The sequence below is a fragment of the Pundamilia nyererei genome, unplaced genomic scaffold, assembly GCF_000239375.1.
Source record: "Pundamilia nyererei isolate P.nyererei 1_Seehausen unplaced genomic scaffold, PunNye1.0 scaffold00052, whole genome shotgun sequence".
In the NCBI taxonomy this organism is placed as follows: Eukaryota; Metazoa; Chordata; class Actinopteri; order Cichliformes; family Cichlidae; genus Pundamilia; species Pundamilia nyererei.
Genome location: NW_005187453.1, coordinates 639380 through 666795, shown reverse-complemented (window position 1 = coordinate 666795; position 27416 = coordinate 639380). Strand labels below are relative to the sequence as shown.

At 40.5% G+C, this 27416-nt stretch overlaps 1 protein-coding gene across 2 annotated transcripts in view; it reads left to right on the top strand.

Moving 5' to 3' along the window:
- plxna4 (plexin A4) overlaps positions 1-27416 on the top strand; it is a 238369-nt gene that overhangs the window by 179027 nt on the left and 31926 nt on the right. For both annotated transcript variants that reach the window (XM_005733435.1, XM_005733434.1), the window contains exons 10-22: positions 3517-3717; positions 4565-4661; positions 6669-6856; positions 9994-10145; positions 12246-12363; positions 13339-13475; positions 14259-14426; positions 14741-14834; positions 16820-17053; positions 17490-17636; positions 18164-18398; positions 19100-19242; positions 23669-23937. In XM_005733435.1, coding sequence (XP_005733492.1) covers positions 3517-3717; positions 4565-4661; positions 6669-6856; positions 9994-10145; positions 12246-12363; positions 13339-13475; positions 14259-14426; positions 14741-14834; positions 16820-17053; positions 17490-17636; positions 18164-18398; positions 19100-19242; positions 23669-23937 — 2183 coding nt within the window. The remainder of the gene's footprint in view (positions 1-3516; positions 3718-4564; positions 4662-6668; positions 6857-9993; positions 10146-12245; positions 12364-13338; positions 13476-14258; positions 14427-14740; positions 14835-16819; positions 17054-17489; positions 17637-18163; positions 18399-19099; positions 19243-23668; positions 23938-27416) is intronic.

Here is a 27416-nt window from a genome sequence, read left to right as displayed (position 1 = left end):
GACAACATGCATGAAGAGGATGAAGTGGACAAAATACTCATTTGCCTAATAATTCTGCACTCCCTGTATTGTAATGTGGAAAGTCAACTTCGAAAGAGTTCAACCTCCACAGAGACTATTTTCTTCTTTTTCCACCATTTCCATTATGTCACTTTTAAAAAAGGACAAAAATCTACATTTGTTTGAGAGTCATACAACATCCAGTCTGTGCTGTTGGCAAACAGATGTACTATACTTCATCGCATTGAGAAAATGTAATGAAATATAGCAATTAGTCAATTTTTTATGAGTTCTCTGCTATGCTCGGGTCCTATTCTGCTATACTACTATAAATTTCATATTAGGCTGTTGTTAGCTGGTTGCCAGACAGTGTAATGACATCACGGTGTATCATCTGTATCATAATATTCAACTTTTGAGGAAATTAATTTGATTTTGTTTTCACAAAATGAAAATAAAGTGCTTCTTCAAGTGTTATATGTGTATAAATACACTTATATGTCCTATACTCGGTTATTTTGGCTCATTGACTTTAAGGCAATTATGATATCATAATATCTGATATGGATAAGAACCTTTAGTGGCCTGGATACCTGTGTGAAAGAGTGGTTGGTCAACTTTTCATCATATAGTGCAGTGCGGTGAGCTTGTATGCATGAGCCTCTAGACCAAGGCTCACAGTACAGGTTTGAATCTGCTGAGTATGTAATGATTTTGCAGAAGCAAGTCCTTTTCAACCAACTTTTAATGTAAAGAGACATTTTCTTCTAATCTTTTCATCAATCTGAAAGGATAGATTTTCATCTTTAATGTTTTATCCAGATTTCAACAATGTTTTAATGTCTGGCAAAGACATTAAAGTTTTTCAGTCTTTTCAGCAGCAATGCATATTTTTGATCAAAATGCAATTTAACCATTCTACTAAAGTGGAAAACTAGTTCAGTCCATAACATTTTTAGTTGATGACATTCATTTTATACTGTAATGTGATTCTTTTTTTGGACATACAGTAAAATTTCTGTTAACCTTAGTCTACACGCATGTGCAAAAAAAGGGGAATTTTGCTCATCTCAAACACCACGGTGCAATTTAACTGCGCTTGCATGCATGCATCTATTTCCTGTGATGTTTGCGTGTGTGAAATCCTGTCTCCTCGTCATCATATGCGGCTATCAGTGTTCGTCTGTGTCTTGAAAATTCAGCATAAGTCCCTGTGTTAAGTCATACTCGGGTGCTTTCCATGCCTTCATTTCCACAAACCAGATCAAATTCATTGTCCCCCATTGTTCAAGTGTATTAACTGGAAGAGACATGATTAAAAATGGATTGCATCTCTCTTTGCTCTCCCACTCATTTTCATTCACCAAATATGACCCTTCGTTCTTAGGAAAATGAGATTTGGAAGAGCAAACACGCATGCACTGCAACTTCCTTCCTCTCCTTCACTGCTGAACTCGCTCACCCTGTGTGTCATTTATCTATAATGACTTTGTGAATAGTGTCACAGAGCGTTCCCCTCTCTCACCACGCAGCTATCCAGTCAGTCACTCACTTAGCCTAACCCAATCAAGTGGCTTTTAATGAACTTCAAACAAGTGTTATCACCCGGTTCAACGTGCGCTATGCTTCACTCCCCCCAGTTCCATCCGCGTGGGGGCTCACCTTATCTGCTCTCCCTCTTTTTACCGTCTTTTCTTCTCCTTCTTTGACATGCTAAAGCCCGTCCTGTCACATACACTTAACAGTGTTTTTTTCCCCCCATTGCTGTGTTCTTTTGTTGTTCTTCTCCTTCATTTGACCAATTTTGCCATCTCTTTCTCTCTATTTCAACTACCCTTCAGAGAAATAGTACTTAGGGAAGCGCTGTTCTTCATTTTCTCTCTTTACCCTGCTTTACCATCCATTTTACCTTTAACTTCTGGTTGTCAGTCACTTTCCTGTTCTCCTGATAATGCTTTTTGTTTCAGTTATCCTCTGTGGTCTTTGCCTTTCCTTTTCTGTCCACCCCTTCCCCTCTCCTCACCTGTTCTCTTTTTCTCCTCTTTATCCTTCAGGCGAGTCATAGGTGCTCTATATTTAACCCGCTAGTCACACCTGAATTGATTGGCTGTTAATTTTAGACCTCCAATTGCTAAGTGACTTTTACCTCTGTCTTGGTCTTCCCCTTTCTCTGTTATTTTTTTTCACCTAACATGGGCACAAGTATCACAGAAAAAAATCACAAATTTTCCACAGCAGACCCTAGATTTTGAAAAGGAAATGCACAAATTCAAACTCAGAGCTCATAGTCTATCAGAATAAGTACCTTTTTTGTTATATCATTATTGCTCCTCTCCTGTGGGTAATGACATTAGAGTACCTATTGACCTTCACTCGTTGAATGTGAGCAGGTCACGGGCCTGTAGGAAACACAGCTGACCTCTACTCAACAGAAAATCGAACAAATAAAAGCACTAAACACTGAAAATATACTGAAGTGTCATTAAATTAAACTAATGTTTGTGAAGTACTGTTAGGTGGTATGCTATCCAGTGAGATAAATGATAAGTGTGAATGTCTCTGTGAATTTGCAGCTCATTGTGTGTTAGTCAGATTTTAGGAAATGCCCTGATGCAAGCAGCAACTTTCCTTACTGCCTAATAAAAAAATTAAACCGATTTAAATTGTTTTCTTTTTATTCACATCATGAAAAACAGCATAGGTATGAACTTTTTTGTAAAAAACAGTCCTATAAGCAAGACTGGGCTAGCCTTGCAGGAGATCAGTGCTGCATTTGACCCCAATGATGGGAAAGAGTGACACATCTTACTGGGAATATCAAGAGAACCAAAAGGACAAAAAACCCGACTTTCACTCCAAAACCTTTACAAAAGTTACATTAAAAAGCATTTTTACAAAAAACTATTTTGGTCTCTGTGGGTAGCTGGCCTATGCATTTGCACTTTTCATCCAGATACGGGAGTTGAGGGATTTTGATTGGCAGGTGTCTCAACACAGCCAGCTATAACTTGTTGGTGTTTGCTAATTGAAGTTGATGGACCTGTGCACTGTGTTTGTGGTCTTGGTTCCTTTTTGAAGAATGTTTAATGGGATAATTTGACAAAAGAGATATCCTTCTCTTTCAGTTTTGCTGACAGATATTTTAGGATTTTACTGGTTATTAATTAGCAGGCGTGTTTGTCTTACTTGTGAATCCATGTTTTTAAAAAGCTTGCATTCATCTTTCATATGGTCTGTGGATTAAATGAAGTGCAAGTCACTTTTAGACATTAATAATGCCAGTCTCTTTAATCTTATGTGCTTCTCTTGGGCATTTTGCTTACACTGCAGAAATCAACTGCACTTCTAACAACAGTGAAGTGGAGAATGCATTTGAATCAAAATATACAAAAGGCTTACTTAAACAAAAGCTCAACAGTGACACTGTTGGATCTCTTTGAGTAATGAGGTTTTATTTGCAATTTGGCATTAGACCCACTGACCACCTTTCTTGTTTCTCTGCTGCTTTGCCTCCAGGGGTGTCCCCAGTTGCTGCCTGCAGAAAGGATACTGGTGCCTGTCAATGTGGTGAAGCCCATCACCCTACGGGCTAAAAACCTTCCTCAGCCACAGTCTGGACAGAGGGGTTACGAGTGTTTGCTCACCATCCAAGGAAACGAGCACCGGGTTCCTGCCCTGCGCTTCAACAGCTCCTCGGTGCAGTGTCAAAACACATCGGTGAGAAGAGTCTGTCTGTGGGTGTCTGTGTGTTTTCAGTGTCGCAGCTTGTGTGACATATTATCCTTGACCACCACCCACCTACACCTATCTTTGTACAGATGGCCCATGTCTGCAAACTTTTTCTATAAAAGTTAGATTACCTATAAAAGATGTTTTTGCAATCTCTCTCCTTCACATACAGCCACATGCACACACTGATTCCAGCTGAGGGATTTTTGGTCTTCCAGCTAGACAGGTGGTAGATGAGATAAGTGCCTAACTTTGTCTCTAGCTGCAATGATTCTCCATTCACTGACTGAATAATGCATTGACAGGAACGAAGGATGAGCATGAAAAAGGCTTTATGCTGGTCTTGATGCTAATTGTCTGTTGATACAATAACATCCCATCTTCCTGTCTATCTTCATCACTCGAAGTGTGTATGTCAGTAAAGATGACTGTGGGATTTGTGCGCATAATCACTGCACATTCCAAATATTGTACTTTGATTGAGCTGTGAAGGAGGGAAACTGTAATTTAGCAGAAAATGATGATTCCTGCACCAACCCTCCATTCTGCTAGTGTTACAGAACCAAATGAAAAATAATCTCTCAATGCTCGCTGGTGTGTATAGTGTGCGTTTGTGAGTTTAAAGCATGTGTGTTTGAGTTTGTGTGTGTATTTTCACTGTGCGCGCGTGTGCACATGTGTACAGCAACTTGTTGAGGATGGATTTTTGCATTTTCAAAAAAGTATTTTGATACCACATGCTTTTTCAAACTTCGAGAGAAACAGTTAAGACTTTGTATCTCTCATTCGCTTTTCCCATGTCTCTTCCTTCCCTCTCTGGTTGCTATGGTGATAGTATTTCTATGATGGGATGGAGATGAGCAGTCTTCCCGTGGAGCTGACCGTCATCTGGAACGGAGATTTCAGCATCGACAACCCCGCCCACAACAAAGGTAAGCATGCACAGATGCATGAGCATCTGTGTAGGCACAGGCACACACATGTGCATACATGCACATCCACACACGGACACACGCACACGCATATCAGCTCTTTCCATATTTCTCGTAGTATCATAGAAGAACATATTGAGTTCACAGTCTCTTACAAACTCACTTAAACACACATGTGCATGCACACATAGACACACTCCAAAGCTGCTGCTTCCCCATTGTTGCCCTTGGAGCCCATCTCCATGGCAACAGGCGGGTGGTGTGCTGAGGTGCAGCATCCATTCCCTGATGTTGCCATGTAGTGGTTAACTTTACCACATCCTCTCATACGCTTTCGTTTTGTCTCCCCGTCTGCCTGTCCAGCACATCACTGTTGTCTTTTTGTCTTTTTTCAAACTCTCTAAATTTAGTTTTCTCACTACCGTTCAAACATAATGTCCCCCAATTCTGCTGTTTCTATTATTTTGACACCTCTCTATGAGTTTGGCAATCTTTCAGTCTCCGTCTCCACTGCCTCTCTCCTTTATTTTATTCATTCAGTAAAGCGCACTGACATAAATTTCACTTCAGCCAGGACCACTATAGGCATAAAAGAGAGTATTTCTATCTGTAGTCATTCTTATTTTGTGGTATGGCTCTGTTCTCTGTCCCAGAAATTGGAAGAGCAAATGCAAAAAAACCTTTGCATCATATACAAAACAAATGAGAAAACATCAATGACAAAAAATGTGGCATTAAGTTAGAAACAGCATGAGAGATGCTATAAGGCATGTTGCAAAGTGGCTTGCAGATGGTCAGTAACCGTGGGTGGGTTAAAGCAGCTTAAAAATCACCAACTAGATGTTTAAATTGGTATCAGGTGAAGCCATCAGCTGGTGTGAAGCACTGAGCTCAGCTGTTTTACTATGACTGTAACTGAACTTGCTTTTAGGGCTTGTCTGATATAACACTAACTACTAAGCCCTAGTAAAGAAATTACATTTATTATTTCTTTCTCTATATGTAGAGAACAGGGGAGTACATTACATTTCTCTATTATTATTATTATTATTTCAACCTTTCTTAGTTTTTTTATGTCCAACCTTTCATCCTTTCATGGTATATCAGCACTGGGTTTTTAAGAATTCAGGATTCAGCTGCTGAGCTTGATTCAGTTTGGCCACTGACAATCCACCACTTTAAGTGATTCATGCTGGGGTAGAAAAACAGCAGCATGCTGGGGGTTATACTACTCTGACAGGAAAACAGCTTATTTTAACCAAAGGCAGTGGAGTCAGGCATAAGAAGCATGTTGTTAAAATGTGTATTATATGCCAAAATGACACTGTGCTGTAAGGCAAAGTTTGTAGAGTGTTTGTGTGTGTTTCTGGTTGTGTGCATGAGTGTCTGAGTCAAATATGCTCTACAAAACATATCCTTAAGCATAACTGCAGAATCAAAGAAGCAACAGAAGTTAGAGAACCTTGAACTAGAGACTCCTCCACTACTCTCTTCCTTCCTTTGTTTGCTTGTGGAGGAAGAGGCCTATAGGGCTTTTTAAAAAATTTAGTTATTTTTTGATGGGCAGATCACATACAAAATTAATGGCAATTAAAAAGAAAATGGTTGCTCTGTTGCCATGGAGATGATATGTTAAATGTGCGGTGGGTGAGGAGTGGCAGGCGGCAGTAGTGTAGGAAACTCAGAGGCAGGGTGGGATGCCTAGGGAGTGTGTAGAGATGATGATGGAGCGATAATGAGACAAAGATGTCAACAAATGTCTATCATAATATTCAGTTTATTTATTATTTTTTTGCATTGTTCAAACAGCTTTATGTAGATGTTGAGTGATTTGGGTAAACTATAAAACAGTTTCTTTTGTGTTTTGAAGTCTTTTGTTACTTTATTTGATTTTTGCCCAGAATAATTTTTAGCTGCATTTGGAGTCATCATTTGTAAAAAAGCTTGTTCACTTTTCTCCCTTCTTTCTCCCGTCTATCTTCGTCTTATCTCCTCCCGCCTGCGCAGTCCATCTATACAAATGCGACGCCCAACGTGGAAGCTGTGGTCTGTGTCTGAAAGCGGACCCTTTGTTTGGGTGCGTCTGGTGCAAAGGAGAGAACCGCTGCACCCTCAAACAACACTGCGCCAATGAGAACACGTGGCTAGAGCACAACGGCATCAACAGCAAGTGCACCCACCCACGGATCACCAAGGTGAGACGTATGCATCAGCGTCCACATATGTTCACACAGTTTACACGTTAGCACATATACGGACCAATCAATCCAGCTATTATTGTAAAAACCTTTTGCCTGAAAGGCCATACATACACACCTTAATTATAGTGCGCTCGTGGGAACATAGTCATACTCATCACCTCACTGACGGTGTGGCAGTCGATCATCTCAACATAATGGCAGAGGCTGTGAGTCATTATCAGCTATTCAGTCTGACACCATTTGTGAAGAAGGATATGTTTTACACCTTTTTGTAGTGCAGCAACACATCACAGGAAAAAAAATAAGTTTCAATGATAATGGCATACGAGAACTACAATTACAGCAGTCGTGTAATTTAGCATTTTAGATGTCTTTTCTTCAAACCGTAGGGGGACAGTAGTTATTTTTTGCCAACGTTAACTCGAAATGTCAATGTACAAACACATATACAGATCTAGAGAGACAAATCATCTTCACTCTTGTTAGTTATCAATCAGCTGCACAGATGTTCAGGTGAATCCCTGCTTAACCCAGCGCCATGTGGGGTAAATAGACTTGACCTGTGCAAGACACATAAAAAGGGTGAAAGCAGCAGTGATAAGGGTCAGCTAGATGAAGGATAATAGGACATAAAGGAAAGATGGATGGAAAGCTGCCAGATGAAGGAAGAGGAGGGTGGATTTGGGGGAAGGGGGAGAGGCAGTGATGGATGGCTAGGCTGAGCCAGAAAAGAGTCACATGAGGCTGAATGACTGAAAAGAGTCCCCCCTTTTACCTGGGTCCACTTTTCCAGTGATGGATATAAAGGTCCACTCTGCATCCTTTTCCTGGGAGGAGAGTTGAGGGCAGATGATGACTGACTGTGGATGAAACATAGAACAGATAAAAACGACAACGAGGGGAATCCCTTTTGTTGTCCTGGAGATTGATACGGACAGAGAGTGGGAAGAGGGGTGCGGAAATGGAATCTGACCCTCTATCATCCTGGATGTAGCGGCATTCAAGTAACTGCCTGATCACAAGGAATCTGGCTGCTCGCTCATGAGATGTTAACCTGATGGGTTACGACAGAATTGTCTAATTTCCCCCGAATTGCTTCTAAATAAAGGAGCGAGACAGATAGAGGGAAACAAACATGGGGGAGTCATAAGAAGAAGAATAAAGGGGCTTATTGTAATTACTCGACCCTCACAGATGACCCAGAGTACTGTCATTATTTTTATTCGTTCAAAATCAACTCTTAAGAAGAGTGATGTCATGATGGTAACATTTTGTCCCCCCCCCCACCCTCACACTTATTTAAAGAGTCTGGATCAGTCATTTGCACTCTGTCATTCCACTTCTCTAATGTTTGTCTTCTCCCGGAGCAGTGGATTTATTCTTGGAGATGGGCCTGTATTTCTCCTTACATCCCCGAGGCTGCAGCGGGGACATATTGCAGCCTTCTCACGTCCCCCATAAAAACTGTCAGTGGGTGAGGAGTGAGGACTTTCCCAAGACAACCCAGGCCCTAATGCATTCTAATACGCTTCATTATAATGACATCTCCCATCAACAATGAGAGGGTGAGACTCACATAGAAAGATGAAAAGTGAAAAGGAGAGAGAGAGAGAGGGAGAAGTGATTAAGTGTTTGCCTCTACCCAACCGTCAATTATCTTGTCAAAGTCACAAATCTAATCAACGCCTCATTGCGTCTCTCCTCTTCGCTCTCCCTTCTCTCTCTCTTGGTTTCTTTTGCTTCTTCCTTCCCAGCTTCCCTCAAAGTCCTTCTCCCGCTCCATATTTGTTAATAAATTGAGAGCCACGAGGCATTGTGTGCAATCTTTTTAATTGCATGTATTGTAGCCCTGTTCCCAGAAGGCTCTGTTTTTTCATTAAGATATCAGCAGGGAACCTTATTAATCAGCGACGCCGAAGCATACGATAACGATATCTCCCATATGACAGTCGCAGGACTTGTGTTGTGCATGACCTGGCTTGAGTTTGCCTGAGTTATTTGACTGGTGAGTTCAGTACTCAAATAGTCAAATTAAATGCTTTTGACGTGCTTGCGGTAGTGACATACGGAAAGTCACGCTTTAAGCTATGAGATAAAGGCAAACACACTCACACAGCACTCTACCTGTGAACACCGCAGGGGTTCACGCTGCCAACTTTTACACTGCACAGAGAAATGACAGTCACCATTAAAGCTGGGCTCCTGCCTGCAGCATGAAGCCTAGAGGACTTTTATTTGGCAGAGACAGATAGACACAGACTATTCTGTGTCCATCTCTCACATCCATCCATCTGGACGGGCCTGATGATGTGTACTCACACGTACACTGACTGGCCAAAAAGTAATTGTGTGAGTAAAGTGTTGATGGATGTTGGAACCACATCATCAACAATGAGAGATGTTACTGATAAATCAAAGGACATTGTGATTACTGCAAAGGTGTCACCCGATGCCATGATATAAGTTAATCTTATGAAATACTTCACAGTAGATTTCAGTGTACACCAGATAGAGAAATGACAGTTGTTGACCCCGAGTCTTGACCCTTTACCAATCACTGCATCGGTCCCGTTCCCCAAGCTACAGACTGCTACCTAATGTGTGAACTTGAGCGCTTATCCCCAAGGACCTTGTGAAAACCAGCCATAAACTAAAGAGTTGACTACCATTTGAAACACCCTTGTGATATTATTTTTTTGTACAACCACAAATTTATAACATGAATATTTTTGTGCCATATTCTGGTCCATTCAGATTTCACATTGTTTCGCATGCCTATTTGTTCATTTGAGATAAGCCTCAAATACAGTTTTCTTTTAAAATAATGACCTCTAAACCTAATTACACAGATTTGGATAAAGAATGGACAGGGTTGTCCAGTTAATGGAAAGCTAATGGAAACATGTGAGAGATTTATTATGTTAATTCATTAAACTATCTATGAATTATGGATTATCTTACTACTTAACAAAACTAACTAAATTATATATATTGTCTCATTGCTGTTATCATGCACATTACCTTGGAGAATTAGCTTTCCACCACTTTCTATTTTTACTTTGTCAGGAAAATAATTGTGTTGCGTAAAAAAAACTAAACTAAATAATGTTCATAATCATCATTTCCAACAGATCACCCCTCTGCGAGGCCCCAGGGAAGGTGGCACACTTGTGACTATCCATGGTGAGAACCTGGGACTGGACTTTAGGGAGATTCAGGGTAATGTGAAGGTGGCTGAAGTGGATTGCACTCCAATACGTGAGGGCTACATCCCTGCTGAACAGTAAGTCACATGTTGATCACAGTAAATGGTAAAAAAATAAAGGTAAATGGCCTGCATTTGTATAGCCCTTTTCTAGTCCTTGAGGACCCCAAAGGACCCCAAAGAGCTTTCACATAATGAGCAATTAAAAAAGGTGACATGACTAAGCATTAAATAACATATCATGAAATGGTCATTATCAGCTTAAAAACATTCATTCAGAGCTGCAATGCCAAACCTTTGACCTTGTGGTAATGAGTGTAATCACACAAACACTAATGCCGGTTGCTTACGATGAGGAAAAACCCCTCTAATGGTGTCCATGTTTGTCCTCACCATTGCTAGTTTCCCTATTTTAGGCTGTAATCCTTCTCTGAATGAATGAAATAGATCAAAAATGTATCCAATGTTCTTGAGGTTCTAATACAAAAGGTTCCCCCTAATTTCCATAGACTATTCCATTGAGTGTGATCGTTTGTCTCAGTTCTGGCACACCAATCAATAGAGGTTGAAGTAACACAGAGATAGGTTACAGCTCTTCACACTATGAAAACTGTATCCACTGGAGGGACCCCACAATACTCAAGATAGGTCTGAAAAGTTCAGTTTAATTCAATTTGAATTAAACTGACACTCAGTTTATGAAAATGTCACGCAATGCTTTAGCTACTGTTGTTAGCTAAGGCATTTGTAGCCTACAACCAAGCTTCTTTCAGCTGCTCCCTTATTTACAAGGGGATGGCACCGTGGCTGGATGCACATATTTGATTTGGCACAGATATTTATACCAGATGCCCTTCCTGGCACAATCCTCTGAGGGATTTGTGTCTATTCCCAGGCTCGAATGGGAAACCCTTTATTTATTAGGTGAGTGCGTAAACCTCGACATTATGGAATAGTCTAAAACCAGCCTTTGTACATTTGACTCTTATCAGTGACAAAATGCGTGCTGGACATACTGGCATAAAAGATATGAGGATGATACGTTTTTTCCAGCAGATTGAATTAAGAACTTGCAGAACAAAGTTAGAACTTAGTGGAGAGGCATTAATTCATTTTCCTGAGTGGGATTTAATTGCACTGTCTTTACCACTACTACAGGAATGTCGCTAGAGACATTGTATTTAAAACTCTGTCATGTTGCAGAATACAGAGGGACTGATGTGGCACAGATGTTCTCAGTCAGCACTGTGTGAACTCCCTTGGCAAAGGCTTGAATGTAACGAATGTTAATTCAAATGGAAAAATCCTGCTCTGCATTTTCAAGCCCAACCTACAGCAGCAGTCTGTTGATACTACGTACTAAATATTGAAGCATATTATATAGATTCTGTGTGAGCACAGTCACAGACCTTTGCTGTTATGGGATTTAAACTGAAAGAACTTTGACCACAGCTGAACACTTCATGTCCTGAAGGGCAAAACACTTCCCTAAGCACACAACTTGACAGATCCTTAACAATTCAATGTAGCGTGGTCTTGGTGGTTGCATAAGAGATATGATCTCAAAGTTGGCATAATCTTCTGACAAGCAGAATGTATATGAATGTAAACTAATTTAAAGTCAGAGCAGTGCACTTATACAGTAGAAGCAATGCTGTGGGTGACAGAGCACAGTTCCTCCCTCAGTAGCACACACAACTCCAATAATCTTTTTTTTTTTTTTTTTTTTTTTTTTTAATTCAGGAGGTTACATTTAGTTGACATACGAGTTTAATCCAGTGCTTTGGCTCCTTTCAGGTGCGGTCTGTAAAATTATTAAAACTAGTTTAAAGTTGGCTTATCAACAGACCCCCGTGCTTCTTCTGCTGAGAAAGAAAGTTGTGTGCCAGCACTTTCTAAGCAAATGCTGACCCAGCAGAAGAGGTAGCTGCATTTGAGGTCATATGTAAAAGGATGGAGACTTTTTGCTTTCTCTCCTACAAGTTGGCAGCGCGGGGGAGGTGAAGCTGTTGGCAAATAATGCATTATTTTATCAAGCTTTAAGACAGGTCTAGCTATAAATCTATTAAATAACCTGCTTTGCATTTCCCAGCGACGCCAACTGGTATAGTACAAGTAACTGCGCAATTACACATGCTTTGTTACATATTCTACAATTGTGCCAATGTTTGTTTCCAGGATTGTGTGCGAGATGGGTAGAGCTGAGATGAGCCAGTATACTGGGAACGTGCAGGTCTGTGTCGGGCAGTGCACATCTGAATTTATGGCAAAATCCTCCAAGTACTACTACTTTGTGGTGAGTGTTAACTTCTGTTGTTGTTTTTGTGTAATTGTATGTGGAGTTTTGCAGACTTTAAAAAACTAGCAATTTTGATGGTTAAAAATTGAAACGTGTGCTTCTATTAGCAGAAGGGCAACTATACTGCATGTGTCACCCTCGGCATGTTAGCACCTTGCTTGTAGCTGATCAGTCTTCTCACCTACTGTGTTAAGTAGGTGAGAACATGTATGTACATGTTGCTTTTTTGGCTGTGTTCCAACATGGTGTGGTTCTCACTGAGAGTCTGCTTCTCAGCTTTTCTGTCATGCATGTATCAGTCGTGAGACATGACTGACAGTTACTAATGAGAAGAAAATGAAGAAAAAACACGAACGTTGATAAAAAAAAACCCGAAGTGAATAACAAATAAAAATTGAACATTAACACATGAAAACACACATTACACCTTTTTTAACATTCACTCTGCGTATAATTATTCTCACACTTTCGCTTTCTGAAATAAATTAGCAGTTGTTAATGTTATGTACGTATTTTATGCTGTGTTATCATTTTTACTGCTATCCATTAATGGGTGCTGGCTGGGTTTATTTCTCAATGGGCTCCCTGCACAGGATTATAGGATGTTAGGTCTAGATGTCCCACTACACAGCAGGCTAAGGATGAGATTATAAGAACACGAAATGGACTGGAGGAGGATTTACTTTATGCCCCACTTCCCCTGAACTGCATCTGCTGCTACTGTTACTTTAATTTACAAAAGTTTTTCATCAGAGAACACGTTAAGTGGAATCAGTGGGTGCAGGTTAAAGTACAGCACTGTGGAAAAGTCTTGAACTATCCCTACTTTCTTTCTAATTTGAGCGAGACTTTCTGGCCATTTTCAGGGGAATGTATTTCTTTGTTTGTCAGACTGCTTATGAATCAGCTATAAGTGACTTTCTTACCAACAGGCTGTTACAATAACATTTATTTTTTTATTGTTTTTACCAGATTCCAAGGATTATCAGTCTTACGCCAAGCCGTGGGCCAGTCTCTGGGGGAACTGTCGTCAACATTACTGGCAGCCACTTTGATGCTGGGAGCAATGTGTCCGTCATGTTCAAGGACCAGCCGTGCACTTATCAGAGGTTAGTTGGAACAAGCCAGCGCTGACCCCGTCAGTCACACTTTAACAGTCAATTAAACGGTCGGGTAAAGCTACTCTTTCACACTACAGGTACAAAACCTTTCTGACATCACAACAATATCTTACTTTTACACATAAAATGAAATATCACAATGCCCAAGGAGGAACTTTGCTACATTATGATTAATCAAGGGTTTGAGTACACCCATTGCTGAAAAAGAAAGTTTTGCAGCTGGACCCCGCACAAATGTTAAATTCAATTAAAACAACTGCATAAAGACAAATGAAAATTAATGCTAAGTACTTCAAATTGCCTTTGTGCTCAACCCTGTCACAGTAGCAGGCTGAAGGTCTACGTTTAACCATCTACACAGCTGCAGAAATATATTAAATACCTTGAGAGCAGAAATAGCGCTGACTAGAGGTTTTCCAATTTTGAGATTCAAATTTCTACTCAGTGATGATAAATATTGCACCATAAATGATTGGGCAAATACAGTTGCAATGTACCATTTGGCATTGATAAATGCTCAGTTCTCAGTTCAGTCAATACATTATGGATCAATGTCTATTTAACCAACCGTTCAAATGTCTTAACTATTACATCGTTTTTAGTGTTGGAATAATTTAGTAGTCTGCTTAAAAAAGGATATTGACTAGAGAGATGGCTTTTGGGTTTCTTTACATTTAAATACCACTGTACTGATTCCTCCTTTTGTCTGTTGAACTGTACCACTAACATATCAGTACATGTAACTAATGTTTCATCCTGTCATTGTTTTAGGAGGGGTGGCCTATGGCTTACTTGCCGAACCCATGCTTCCCTACATGGCATTGGAAATGTGTCTGTGTCTGTGAGCATAGATAGGGCCCACCTTCAGAAAGACCTCCAGTTTGAATATGTGGAAGATCCCACCATCACCAAGATAGAGCCTGAGTGGAGCATCTTCAGGTATACATTTTTGTCTGTTTACTTTGACTCGTTACTCACTGCAGAGAGATATCAACAGAATATTATGCGTCCTGTGGATGGAAATATCTCAGCAGCACAGGTTATTGTCAGATCCTTGTCAGGAGGAAATGAAAAGGTTTAATCGTCTACTGCAACATAATACAAAATTTACAGCGTACAAATTTTGCATTGGGTGCGTAAACTAAGCAATGAATAAATAATTCAAATCACCATTTGTCAAAGCAATCTGAGCTGTCTTTTTTTTTTTTTTTTTTTAAACCGTCTTTTCTTTTTCCCCTCTTTTTCTCTTTCAGTGGATATACTCCGATCACGGTGACAGGAACTAATCTGGACATCATTCAGACACCACTCATCAGAGCCAAATACAATGGTCATGAGACACTCAATGTAAGTGAATGTAGATGCAGCGTGGGTGATCAAACAATCACCTCGTGGTTAATTGTGTTATTAAAAACACAATTAACCAAGATAGAGCCTGAGTGGAGCATCTTCAGGTATACATTTTTGTGTTGCAATGCATTCCATTGTTCACAGTTAGGTCCATAATTTTGCAACTTGTTGCTATGTCTTTGATCTCTTGAAATCTGCTTAATTTGTCATGGAATAATGAAATGACAGCCCACACCACTTTGTCCACTTCCTTTGTAGTCTAAAAATAGGTGCACATGTAATTCCTAAAGAGTTAGTGGTAAAGTGTTGTTACAGCCCTTGATTCAAATGTGAAAGTCTGTACTTTAGTCAATTCTGGATTGTTTGATTTAAATATCCGCTGTGTTGGTACACAGAGGCAAAACCACAAAAAAATCAATACTTGTTGACCTATTTCCATGCAATTTTATTTTACTTTTACTAATGTGGCCCAGGAACAAAAGAAAGTGGCTAATTTAAATGAACACGGCGAGCTATATAGTCAGCCATAAAGTTTCATTTAGTCCAGAGCATTACTAAATTCTTTATTTGTAGGGCTGGGAAGAAAATTCAGTGGCACTGCAGTGCAAAATCAACAGGTTGCAACTGAATAGGGAATAATGTAATTTATCGCCACTGTGTAACAAATAGGAACTTTGATATTGAATTAGAAACCACAGTGATCAGCCTCTTTACCCAGGCGAGGATAGGTAATGCCATGCTTGGGGCTCTGCGATCTCTTTGAAATAAAAGGAAGTAACAAAAGGTGGTAATGCTATCTTTCTTGGTCCATTTAAGCATAGCCCGACACCACGTTTAACATCTGTGCTCAGATGTGCCTCTTTTAGGCATTGTATCTCAAGTGTCTCAGCGTGTCACGATATAGTCTCAATCTGACACAGCTCAGATCTAAATGAAAAGGAGTTAAAAATGGACATCCAAAGCATTTGTCCGCAAAAAGAGTTTTTGTTACTTTTTCTTTCTTTCTTTCTTTTCCTCTATTACCTTCTTGTACCAGTGCATTATCCTTGTCAAAGATGTCCTTGCAGGATTTGTCAATTTGATATTCAAGGAGCCAATTAGGGTGACAGGCAATAGTTTGAATGACTGCATGGCAGAGGTTAGTGTGAAAATGTGAAATGTCTGAGAATGAAACAGAAACGTCTGCGGAGGCGACCTGTGCCCTGACAGACGGAGAGGAATGAAAACGTTAAGGGGATGTTGAAAGGTGTGCGTCGTTTGACAATTGCGCGTCAGTCTGTCTTTGTTTTTAAAACTGGTTTTGACACCAAATGAGCAATTTAAATAACATCACATGTCAAATGAGAAACCTCAGCAAAGACAAGAATGAGGGGAAAAAACAGGAGTGGGACACAAAAAGATGTGAGGCGCTGTAATTGAGCAAAAAAGCGGGATCGAGAAAGATGACTGAGGGAATAAGAATTTGTCAAAGAGAGAAGAAAAGATCACAGAGAGGAATAACAGGATGGAATAAAGAAGTGATGAGAGGCTGGGGAGGGTTCTTTGTGGAGGGTAAAGAAGGGATGGTAAGACTTAGTTATCACTCCTGAATCTTCACACATCAAAGCGTGATTGCGGTGAGACTGCACAAGCTTTCTAACTGCACCTCATTTAGTGGCTTCCTTTGAGGAAAATACAACAGGTTCTTCTTTGCACTTGGAAATGGAGGAGCTTCCAGTTTCTATTGTGTCTCCAGTGGGTTTAGTGAAATGCACAAGTGTGACATAAAAGGCTGACACTAATGACTTTTGACTGTATGGGTTGGCACATTAGCACTGCCAATAAAGTGAGTGAGCTAACTGGGAACACAGTCAGGTAGTTTGGGTATGATGCATGCTGAGATCCAACCACGAGAAATTTGTTAATAAATAATCTATATTTTTGTATAAATGCAGTAATTTGCAGACGATAAATTCACTTATGTGCTTTTCTTTGTGAATTAGTTCTGCGACATACTAGGTCCTACAACTATGGTGTGCCAGGCTCCAGAGCTGCCCATCAGCCTAGCCAGACACCAAGAAGTACCTGAAAGACCTGAAGAGTTCGGCTTTAAATTGGATGACTTGCAGATCACACTCAATAACACCAACTTCATCTACTTCCCCAATCCGGAATTTGAACCGATTAGTCCATCCGGAGTCCTGGAGCTTAAACCTGGGTCGCCCATTATACTGAAAGTAGGAAGATATCACTCACCTGCATATACACTCAGATTTTCATTGTTATAATATTTTATTATCTTTTATTGCCTTTTGTCTGAATGTAAAGACTTTAAATTAAGATATTTTGCCAGTAATGATTGTGTATATCTTAAAATTCATATAGTACACAGCTTAGAAATGATATCTGTATCTTGGGTTAGTCTGTGAAAACTAACCCGAGATCAGTACCATGTCTCAGGTTAAATATTATAGGTATAGAAAGCTCAGCTTAAAGTGATCATTTGCATACCCAAGTAAAATAAATTGTAGAGCATTGCACATAACATATCTTTGCCCAGCTTTGCAGTACGAATATATAGATAAACATAAACATATATCATTTGACTCTTATTTCTCTAACCCTTCCACTTTGACGCTGACAGCAATAACATCAATCATTATTCTTTTGAAGGGGCGGAATTTCCTTCCAGCGACCAATAGCGGAAATGGAAAGCTGAACTACACAGTTCTGATTGGAGAGAAGCCCTGCATTTTAACAGTGTCAGAGAACCAGCTCCTCTGCGAGTCCCCTAACCTGATTGGTCGACATAAGATCCTGGTGAGTGACACAACACATGTCGCAATGTCAAGACATAGAGCAAGACAGACAAACGACGGAGAGGCAGGCAGTGTTGGAGAAGGCTGACAGACCTAAAAATCGATTGAGAGTTTGACAGACAGACCAACAGACATTCCTTGCGTTGCTTTCTATCCTTCCACTTGTCCACTCCCATTCAGATTATGGCTCTAATCCAATTAGCTGTGCGGTTAGTGCCCACAAGCAGACAAAACACAAACAAATAAGCCTTCAATAAGAAGCATTAGAGCCCCAGAAAACTCAATGAAGATTCCATTTGTGGTTTTAAGAGAGACCACTTTGAACAAGGCATTTCCTGATCTTACCACCTGAACCCAGCATCATAGAAAAAAATGGACACAACACTGTGAAAGAATTAGTTGATGCCCAAACAAACAGAAGTGTGTACACAAATCAATATGTCTGTCTGTGTGTCTGAGCTTGGACGTTGACTTAACCACATCAATGTAATAGCTATAATCTCCCTTTTTGTCTGTTACTGTCATAAGGCACGTGTGGGCGGCATCGAGAATTCACCAGGTTCGGTCCACATCACGTCCGACAGCCCCCTCAGCAGCACTGCAATCATTGGCATTGCTGCAGCCGGTGCCCTGCTCATCCTTGTCATCGTGGCAGTGCTCATTGCCTATAAACGCAAGTCTCGTGAGAGTGACCTCACCTTGAAAAGGCTGCAGATGCAGATGGACAACCTGGAGTCACGTGTGGCTCTAGAGTGCAAAGAGGGTAAGAGGTTCATGCTAGTGCAGATCAGTATATTCATTTTACACATTTGTTTCCAAGAACATCTAAGGAATTTTGGTTCATTAAATCTGTTTACACGGTTTAATTAAATCTTTGTTAGCAATACTAGAAATTTCCTATTTAATCAATAGGTTATGAGAAAGCATTATATAGGAACAAGTCCATTTACCACATCATCATTGAGACAAGAACTTGTTTGTGATTGGGTAGGTTGTAAAGTTTTTTTTTTTCTTTTAAATAGTACCTAGTTTTCTATGGTACCTCCAATATCTATCCACTTTAACTTTTAGATTGCTGTCTTTGTGCTAGAGGAATTTAAAAACAAAATAGGAAAGAGGTACCTTTCATCAGGTAATAATGAGGACAGAAATAAAACAAAATCAAAAAGTAAAAATGTAGTGAGCCACAAGGAAATGCCCTTCAAAATTATACAGGAAGCAACTAAGAAACAAAAGGTAAGCTCATGCAGATAAACAGGAAGATAAAGATAGATAGACTGAAGGCAGGGTAGAGGCAAAACATCTAAGAAATAACATGTTTTGCTGGCAGACCATGTTAGATACTATTTTAGATATTATTTTATATGGTAAAATCTATATAATAATAGGTTATAGCCTAGCTAAGAGTTATGTAAGACTTATATGTATATATACTAATAAACAATTTTCTGTTTGGTTTATTAGCATTTGCAGAGCTGCAGACAGACATCCATGAATTGACCAGTGATCTAGATGGTGCAGGTATTCCCTTCTTGGACTACAGGACCTATACCATGAGAGTCCTCTTCCCAGGCATTGAGGAGCATCCTGTCCTGAGAGATCTGGAGGTATGATTCACCAATTTTTATTACAAAGGAAAATGCAACTATTTATTCTTTCTTTCTTTCTTTCTTTCTTTCTTTCTTTCTTTCTTTCTTTCTTTCTTTCTTTCTTTCTTTTTAAATAAAATAAATAGGCACTTTTAGTCTATGAAAACATTCCTACTCTTTCAAATTGACTTTCTATTAGGATTCTCTGTTTGTGATAAATTGTTGACAAACAGACTCTATATAAGGCCCCGAGTCATCCAGGCCGGTTGGTGACCACCAAGTACTTGTCGCTAAAGAAAAATTAATACTCCTCAACCAGTTGTGAATTGTTCCTGGCAGTCGCTGTAAAGTTGTTTACTAAGCACCAGTCATTCAGACCTAAAGACCAATCACACACTAGGTAAAAAAGGTGTTCCCTTTTACTTGTTAGCGAGTTGTCGTAGGAGGTTGAGTGTTGTTCCAAAAACAAGATTGAGATTGCTTTGGTCACTAGCAGATTGCCATGGTCTCCCATAGTTTGTTTGGAACTTGTCTGTAAACCCTTGCAAAGTACTCACTAAGCAGCAGTGACTCTGTGAGAAGTGCAACACAAATCAGAAATGGAGGCCGTAAAGTGAAGTTTTCCACTAGCATGCCCAGGTCAAATATTTAGAGCACTTCAATTAAATAGAAAGCTGTAGTTTTCAATACATTCGTGAAAGAAGACAGCTGTAAATATAAGAACTTGTACCTATATTCTCATCAATCAAGTGTGTAACTGTACGTGTCTAACTGTTTATCCGTCAAATAACTGATGCAAAACAATTAGCCTTATTTGAAATTAGAGCAAAATGAGCAAGCAAATTAACAATGTGGTAGGGCACAGTGGGTGAAATAGACGCCGATGTTGTTTGTGTCGCTGTCTGGTAAACAAAACCCCTTTGACGGCCGACAACAACACGCTTTTTCAAAAACAAACAAGGCAGCCCTCAATTCAGGAGTGTGGTCTCATTAATAATTCTTAATGATACGAGAAGCTGTGCCGTTTTCTCTCCCCACCTTAAAGCAAATTAAAAGTCAATCACAGGCAGAAAAGCAAAAGAAAAAAAATCAAGTCATTTATCCTTAGTTGGTGACATTGATAGACAGCCGTAATTGACTAGGTCGTCTTGTTCCATTAAGAGAATGTTGGACCCCTATTTCACTGCCCTCAGGGTTAGCCTCTCCATCCTTGATGAGAATTTCCCAGTAATAAGCAATATTAATTATATTTTAATTGGCATAAATATTGAACTGTATAAGGAGCATAATGTGGAAAAGGAGCCTAATGAAAAAAGCAGCAAGCTCGTCTCGGGCTGCTGATGACTACTTAATTGTTATTGATGTATCAGATATCTCAGTATCAAGTTTTTGACTGTCTACTGTGGACGGAAGTAGCACAGGTGCTGGAAAGCTGGTCTAGGTTTACTTAAGCAGTTTTGTCAGTATTAAAATATTTGAAGACATGCCAGGTGCTCCTTTAATGCTAGAAATGTAAGTAGAAAAATTAGTCAATCAAAAGCCAGCACATACAGGTATAGCACACGCGGTGTTCCTTGCATGTCATGCAGTATGCAGCCTGTACACAAAGAAAACGATCTCACGCTCAACACATGCATACGCCGACACACTACACATCTTGGCAAGCAGTGTGAAATTAGGCTTGCAATATAACAATAATTCCCAGCAGATTACAGCTACTTCCATGAAAGGTGGAAAGACAGAACATATGCTGGTTGACAGCTGCATTGGGTGCAAAGAGATGCCGTCTTACCGCGAGTGCTCTTGACAGATAAAAAGACATAATCTCCTTAGGTGCTATTTGTGTGGAAAAAAAAATGGAGAAGAGAGGAATGTGTAGCAAGTTACTTGTTTAAACGGTGCAGGGATGATCTGGGCTCAGACAAGGGAAATTCACATCATTGCACTCCCTTTCAGCTTATACAGCAGCATCAAAATAATAAACATTCCCTAAAGAGGCTCAGTGTTTACTTGCCTTTATTCTCAATCTTTAGATGAAGTGCAACGAAGAGTGTAAAATGTTAAACTTCTCATTTCCCCAGATTCATCCTTTTCCCTTATTCTTTTCCTCCCCCTTTTTCCATCTTTTATTCAATGGGATGAACCGATTACTTTTAAACTGCACTTTTATGTAGGGAAATTGTGTATTTATTATTTTATAGTTTAATTTTTAATTTATAGTTTTTGTTATTACAAGTCTCGGTGCTTCTGATTAACATAAACACTCATAGTACGTGCAATTGCAAAGAAAGTGTTCTAAATGAATAAATATTTTGACACTTGTTTTTTTTACTGAAAGTTTTGTTCACAAGTTTGATATTGACATCAACTAAATTCCAGGGAACAGAGAAAAACTAAACTGAAAAGAGAAAGAAAATGTGGGTGCCAGTTGCAAATGTCCTGCATATACATGCTTACATATACATTTAAGTACGAAAACGCATAGCCTATAAATGTTTTTCATACCTTTACCTTGGTGCCTTATAATGTATGGACATTATAAGGCCTTGTGTGTTCTCCACTTATCAAAAAAAATTCTTTCAATCTGAACATTGCGAAACCTATTTAGAATATTTTCTTGTTAAAGCTTTCTTTGCGGCTCTCAATAAAGTTTTTTATCAAGTACAATGCATTTAATAATGTTCCCAAGATACATAGTTTTAAAATTATGCAATACTTCAGGGGTTTGGAACTCCAGGCCTCCAGGGCCGGTGTCCTGCAGGTTTTAGATGTGTCCTTGATTTAAATGGCTAAAGTATCTCCTCAACATGTCTTGAAGTTCTCCAGAGGTCTGGAAATTAACTAATCATTTGATTCAGGTGTGTTGACCAAAAGTGATATCTAAAACTTGCAGGACACCAGCCCTTGGGACCTGGAGTTCCCCCACCCCTGCGATACTTGATAGCCCAGAGTATTGCCTATTACAAAGTTCATGTTCTTTCATATATGTTTTTTTTATATATTTAGATGATGTTGTCGCAAGCATGGCTTTTTTAACCACATTAATTTTGTACCCTGAATGCTCAGCGAAGGTATTAATTACATTAAACAAAAAAATGATAGTTTGGTTTGAATTTTGTGGATATATGGTAAATGGTCTGTATTTGTATAGCGCTTTACTTGGTCCTAAGGACCCCAAGGCGCTTTACACTTTACACATCCACCCATTCACACACTGGTGATGGCAAGCTACAGTGTAGCCACAGCCGCCCTGGGGCGCACTGACAGAGGCGAGGCTGCCAGACACTGGCGCCACCGGGCCCTCTGACCACCACCAGTAGTCAACGGGTGAAGTGTCTTGCCCAAGGACACAACGACCGAGACTGTCGGAGCCGGGGCTCGAACTGGCAACCTTCCGATTACAAGACGAACGCCCAACTCTTGAGCCACTATCGCCCCACAAGATATCGTATGACATCATCTGCAAAAAAGCTGATGACATGGTCTTTCCCTTTAATATTTATTCCTCTCATGTGCTCACTTTGTCATATGGGCTGTGCCAAGGGTTTAGTATATAAACGAAAGAGAAGAGGCGATAGACAGCAACCTTGACGAGTAACTCTCTCAAAGTCTCACGAGTATTGCTATTCCCTGAATTCCTCTGTCATATCAAGCTTTCTTAATTCCGGTGTTTTCCATCCCATTCTGAATCACGTCTGTAGCATGGTCATGATCAAAGAAAACCTGTTTATCCTGATGCATAACTTTTTTCTTCCATGCTTCCATTCAGCACTATGTCCTCCATTGTGTACTGAGGGAAGTTGACCACAACTGATCACGAAGGTTTTTCTGGTTCAGAGGGTTGGAGCGAGAATTCAGTTCTCAACAAGTGTTCCCAACAACTGCAGCAAAGAGTTTTCCTCAGGACACTCTTTTAGGGCAAAGATGGGAATAGATGAAACACATCTAATAAGAGGAGACTAATAAGACTAATAAGAGGAAAGGATTAAGATGGACAAAACACCAACACTATGAACTATGGACATGTCAATTTTAACTTTGTGTTTGGGTAAAAAAGAAACACATTTGTAGAACGATTGAAATAACAGAACAATGTAGAGCAGGAGAAAAGTGGCTTAAGAGGTTTTTGGCATTTTATTCAGCAAGGTGGAGGAAATGTGATGCTTTGAGGGTGACAAGGTGGAAAATTTGTTCACAATAGAGTCACTTTCTCAATCCTATTGACCTGTTTTGTGATTAGTCCAACATGCTATCTGTATAAACATTACCTAAAAGTGTCGTTTTTAAAAAGAAGACTTAACACATTGTACATCTTGTAAGGTAATAAATAGCAGTGCATTTCAATTACCCAGTGACTAATTGAGTCTGTATGTCATGGCCTTGAATGTACCACTCAAAGTCTGTATTCTTTAAGTAAGTGAACGTTTCTTCTGTTTCCGTGCAGGTGCCAGGCTACCGCCAGGAGCAGGTGGAGAAAGGGCTGAAGCTCTTTGGTCAGCTCATTAACAACAAGATCTTCTTGCTGTGTTTTATTCGCACTCTGGAGGCCCAGCGTGGTTTCTCAATGAGGGACCGCGGCAATGTGGCCTCACTCATCATGACAGTGCTGCAGAGCAAGTTGGAGTATGCCACTGATGTCCTTAAGCACCTGCTGTCCGACCTCATAGACCGCAACCTCGAGAGCAAAAACCACCCCAAACTGCTCCTCCGCAGGTAATGAGCAGGCATGAAAACCAAGTAGAGCACTTGTTAGACTGTGATATCAGTGAAGTTGAAGTTACATAGTTGGTGAAGGACAATTTAGTCTTCCTTGCTGTATATTCTAACCAAGACGTATCCTACCTTTTTGATAGTAAGTTAATGGTGCTATGCTTGACCGTATTGTGTTGGTTCCCCTTATGCTGCCAAAACAGCCCTGAACCATCGAAGCATGAACTCCACTATGTGTGCTGTGGTATCTGGCACCAGGATGTTAGCAATGCATCCTTTTAGTTGTATAGGTTGCAGGGGGGGGCCTCCATTTATCAGACTTAATTGTCCAGCACATTCCACAGATGCTTGATTGGAATGAGATCTGAAGAATTTAGGGGTCAAGTGAACACCTCAGACTCATTGTCGTGCTTCTCAAATTTTTGTGAACCATTTTTTAAATTTTTGGCAGGGTTTAAATCCTGCTGAAGGTGTACATGTTCTGCAAAAATGCTTAGGTAGGTAATATGTGTCAAAAGTAACATCCACATGGATGACAGGGCCCAAGGGTTGAAGAAATAACAGGGCACCAGTAGGTGCCCGGTACCCACCTGGTGCTAGGGTTAGGGTTGCCCAAAGCATCACAGTGCCTTGCTTCTCATAGTGCTTCCTGGTGCCAAGTGTTTGCAAGTAAGCAAAGCACATGGAACACACGCATATAAAAGAAGGCATGATTTATCAGACTGAGCCACCTTCTTCCATTGCTCTGTGGTCCAGTTCTGATGCTTAAGTGCCCATACTTGGTGGACAGGGGTTAGTATGACCACCCTGACTGGTCTGCAGGAATGACAACAAACGGTGATGCACTATGTGTTCTAGCGCTTTTTTATCAGAACCATAATTAACTTTTTCAGCAATTTGAGCAACAGTAGCTCATCTATTGGACCCTGTTCCTAGTTCACAACTTTTCTTTCCTTGGTTCACTTTTGATAGAATCGGGGTTATTCACTTCACCTGTCACTGGTCATAAAGTTACAGCAGATCAGTCTATAGGTACACATAAAATGCGTTATCTAACACAACATCTGCTTTTCTGAACCTAGCTTGTTATTCTTGTTGGTTTGGAATAGAAATGGATGTTTTATACAGGTTCCTCTTTACTGTGAAGCACTGGATGTGTCCCCTGACATGTTTGGATTAACTCCTGTGACCTTGAATTGCTGGCTCTGTCTCAGAAACACCAGAGTGTATTACCGTGCACATCATTAGCAAAATAATTATAATTAATTAGCACTGAATCCAATTTCAAATAGCTCAAGAGGAAAAAAAAATACTCATTTATGAAAACGGGAGAAAGTGAGACTGTGAAAAGCTTGCACTCTGGCACAATCACAATCCTCCGTTGGATTTGCAGTCAAAGCCTTAATGGCATGCACTTGAACACAGCACTGTATGTGATTATGCTTCCTGCCTACGGTGTTTGGTAAATGTGATGATTATGGTTTCTTGAGTGAACCAGCTTCCTCACAGCTGTACGTGTGTAGCGCGTGCATGCTCACTGATACTTACACTACACACACATGTTATGTTGTTTTTACTTGCAGGTTGTCACTCAAGTCTTGGCATCCCCAGATAATTTGACAAGCATATCATAAATGAAGTTGTCCATCTCATTTCGATTCTAATTCTTATTCTCCTTCTGCCTAAAAACACCCTCACTCACTCTCTGCCAACGAAGACAAATGCATGAACACAGCAAGGATATGCAGACGGGACTGAAATTAATGCTGTTCACCGTACCATCCAGAAGACAGTGGGCACATTCACCTCATGAACGCCTGTTTGGGCTCTGCTTGGTGATGCAGAGAGAAATTATTGCCGTCTGGGCTGGAAGCTGATTAACTGCAGCCAGAGCTCACCGAATATGGTGCAGCCACTAAACAATGGAGTAACTGCTGATCCCGGCCGTAGATACAGCATAAGAGATGGCGCGTACAGCAGAGACAGGGAGAGGCGGTCAAGGACAATGCAGATACTTAAAGCTGTGTCACCACCTGAGGAAAGCTGATGACTTTAAGGCACGCAGGCGAGTCGTGAGAGCAGCTCTTTGATCACTCAGTTTATGCGTCACCAGAGCCTTGTGTGTGCTCTCCATGCAGATAATTATTAATCTCATACGAGTATTTGATTCAAAAGTGAATTTAGGATTAACTTCACAAGGAAATAGTCACAGAAAGTTCTACAGCGACCTGTGCATGACCAACAACTGTAGACACCGAATATAAGATACTTTATTTTGACACTTCCTTCTCTTCACCCTTGGTGACAGGGCAGATGGAAACCCCGGCGACAATGTCATTGCATTCAGCCAGCAGTGAGGAAAGAGCACATGTTTACAACACATCCACACCCAGTTTGAATCCCTATTTGTCATACACACGATTGTGATTGGCACTGATCAGACTGTCCTTATCTCATTCTTCCTCCACCGTTGCGCTTATTAGCTCTCCAACAACCCAGCATGCATTTCAGATGTGATAAGGCAGTTTGAGCAAGCTCTGCCACCCTGTAGTGTGGGCTGACTGGTGCGTCGCTGGATAGCAACTGAAAATAGCCCAGATATATAGGCAGGGGGCTGTGAAGATGGAGGAAGTAGCACTCCACCCCCCAGTCCCTCTTTAATTTGTTCTGTCTCTTTTCTTTTTCTTTCCTTGTTTGTTCATTTTCAGTATTCTCCTCCCTCACTACCTGACTCCGTCGTCTCACTCTTCGCTGCTCTCTCTCTCATGTTTGTCTTCAGTTCTGAAGCTTGAAGCTTGTGTCCCTTGTGTAACATCGTCACTATCTTTATCACTCACTTGCTCTCCTATACTCACTCCCTCAATCTATATTCCCAGCTCTTCCTCCCCTTCTCCCCCCTCCCCTCCCCTGTTTTCTTGATTGCTAAATCAATGCTTAAAGTGCGTGAGCAGGGTGTCTCTGGCACAGCATCTGAGCACGGATACCCACTGCCTCCTCTTCCAAGAAATCTGTGTGTGTGTGTGTGTGTGTGTGCCTTTTTCCCTCCCTCTCTCTCTCTCTCTCTCTCTTTCCACACACGAACACACATCCTTCCATCTGTCCCATCTCAACCTGTGCTGAAGCACAACCACCAGGCAAGCTAACTAACGAGAGCCTTCCACAACCATCTGTCGCATTCCTTGCTGCATTCTCCTCCTTCAACTCCTCTCTTTGCTTCATTCCTCCATCTCTCCAAGCCTCCCCACACCAGCATCCCTCATCATGCAGAGTTAAACTGCCTTTCTTGCAGCCTTAAGTTTCGTTTGGCGACAGTCGACGCGTCAAAATAGCAGTTTTGATTTTTGGTCAAAAGATGAAAACCCAATATGTTCATGTGTTAATCACAATATTGCTTTGGCTTCATGCACAGACATCCTGTCATCGCACAGGTCTGAAGGGCCCCTTGTATAAGGATAAGCGCTCTCTCTGTTTGGGTGTGAGCA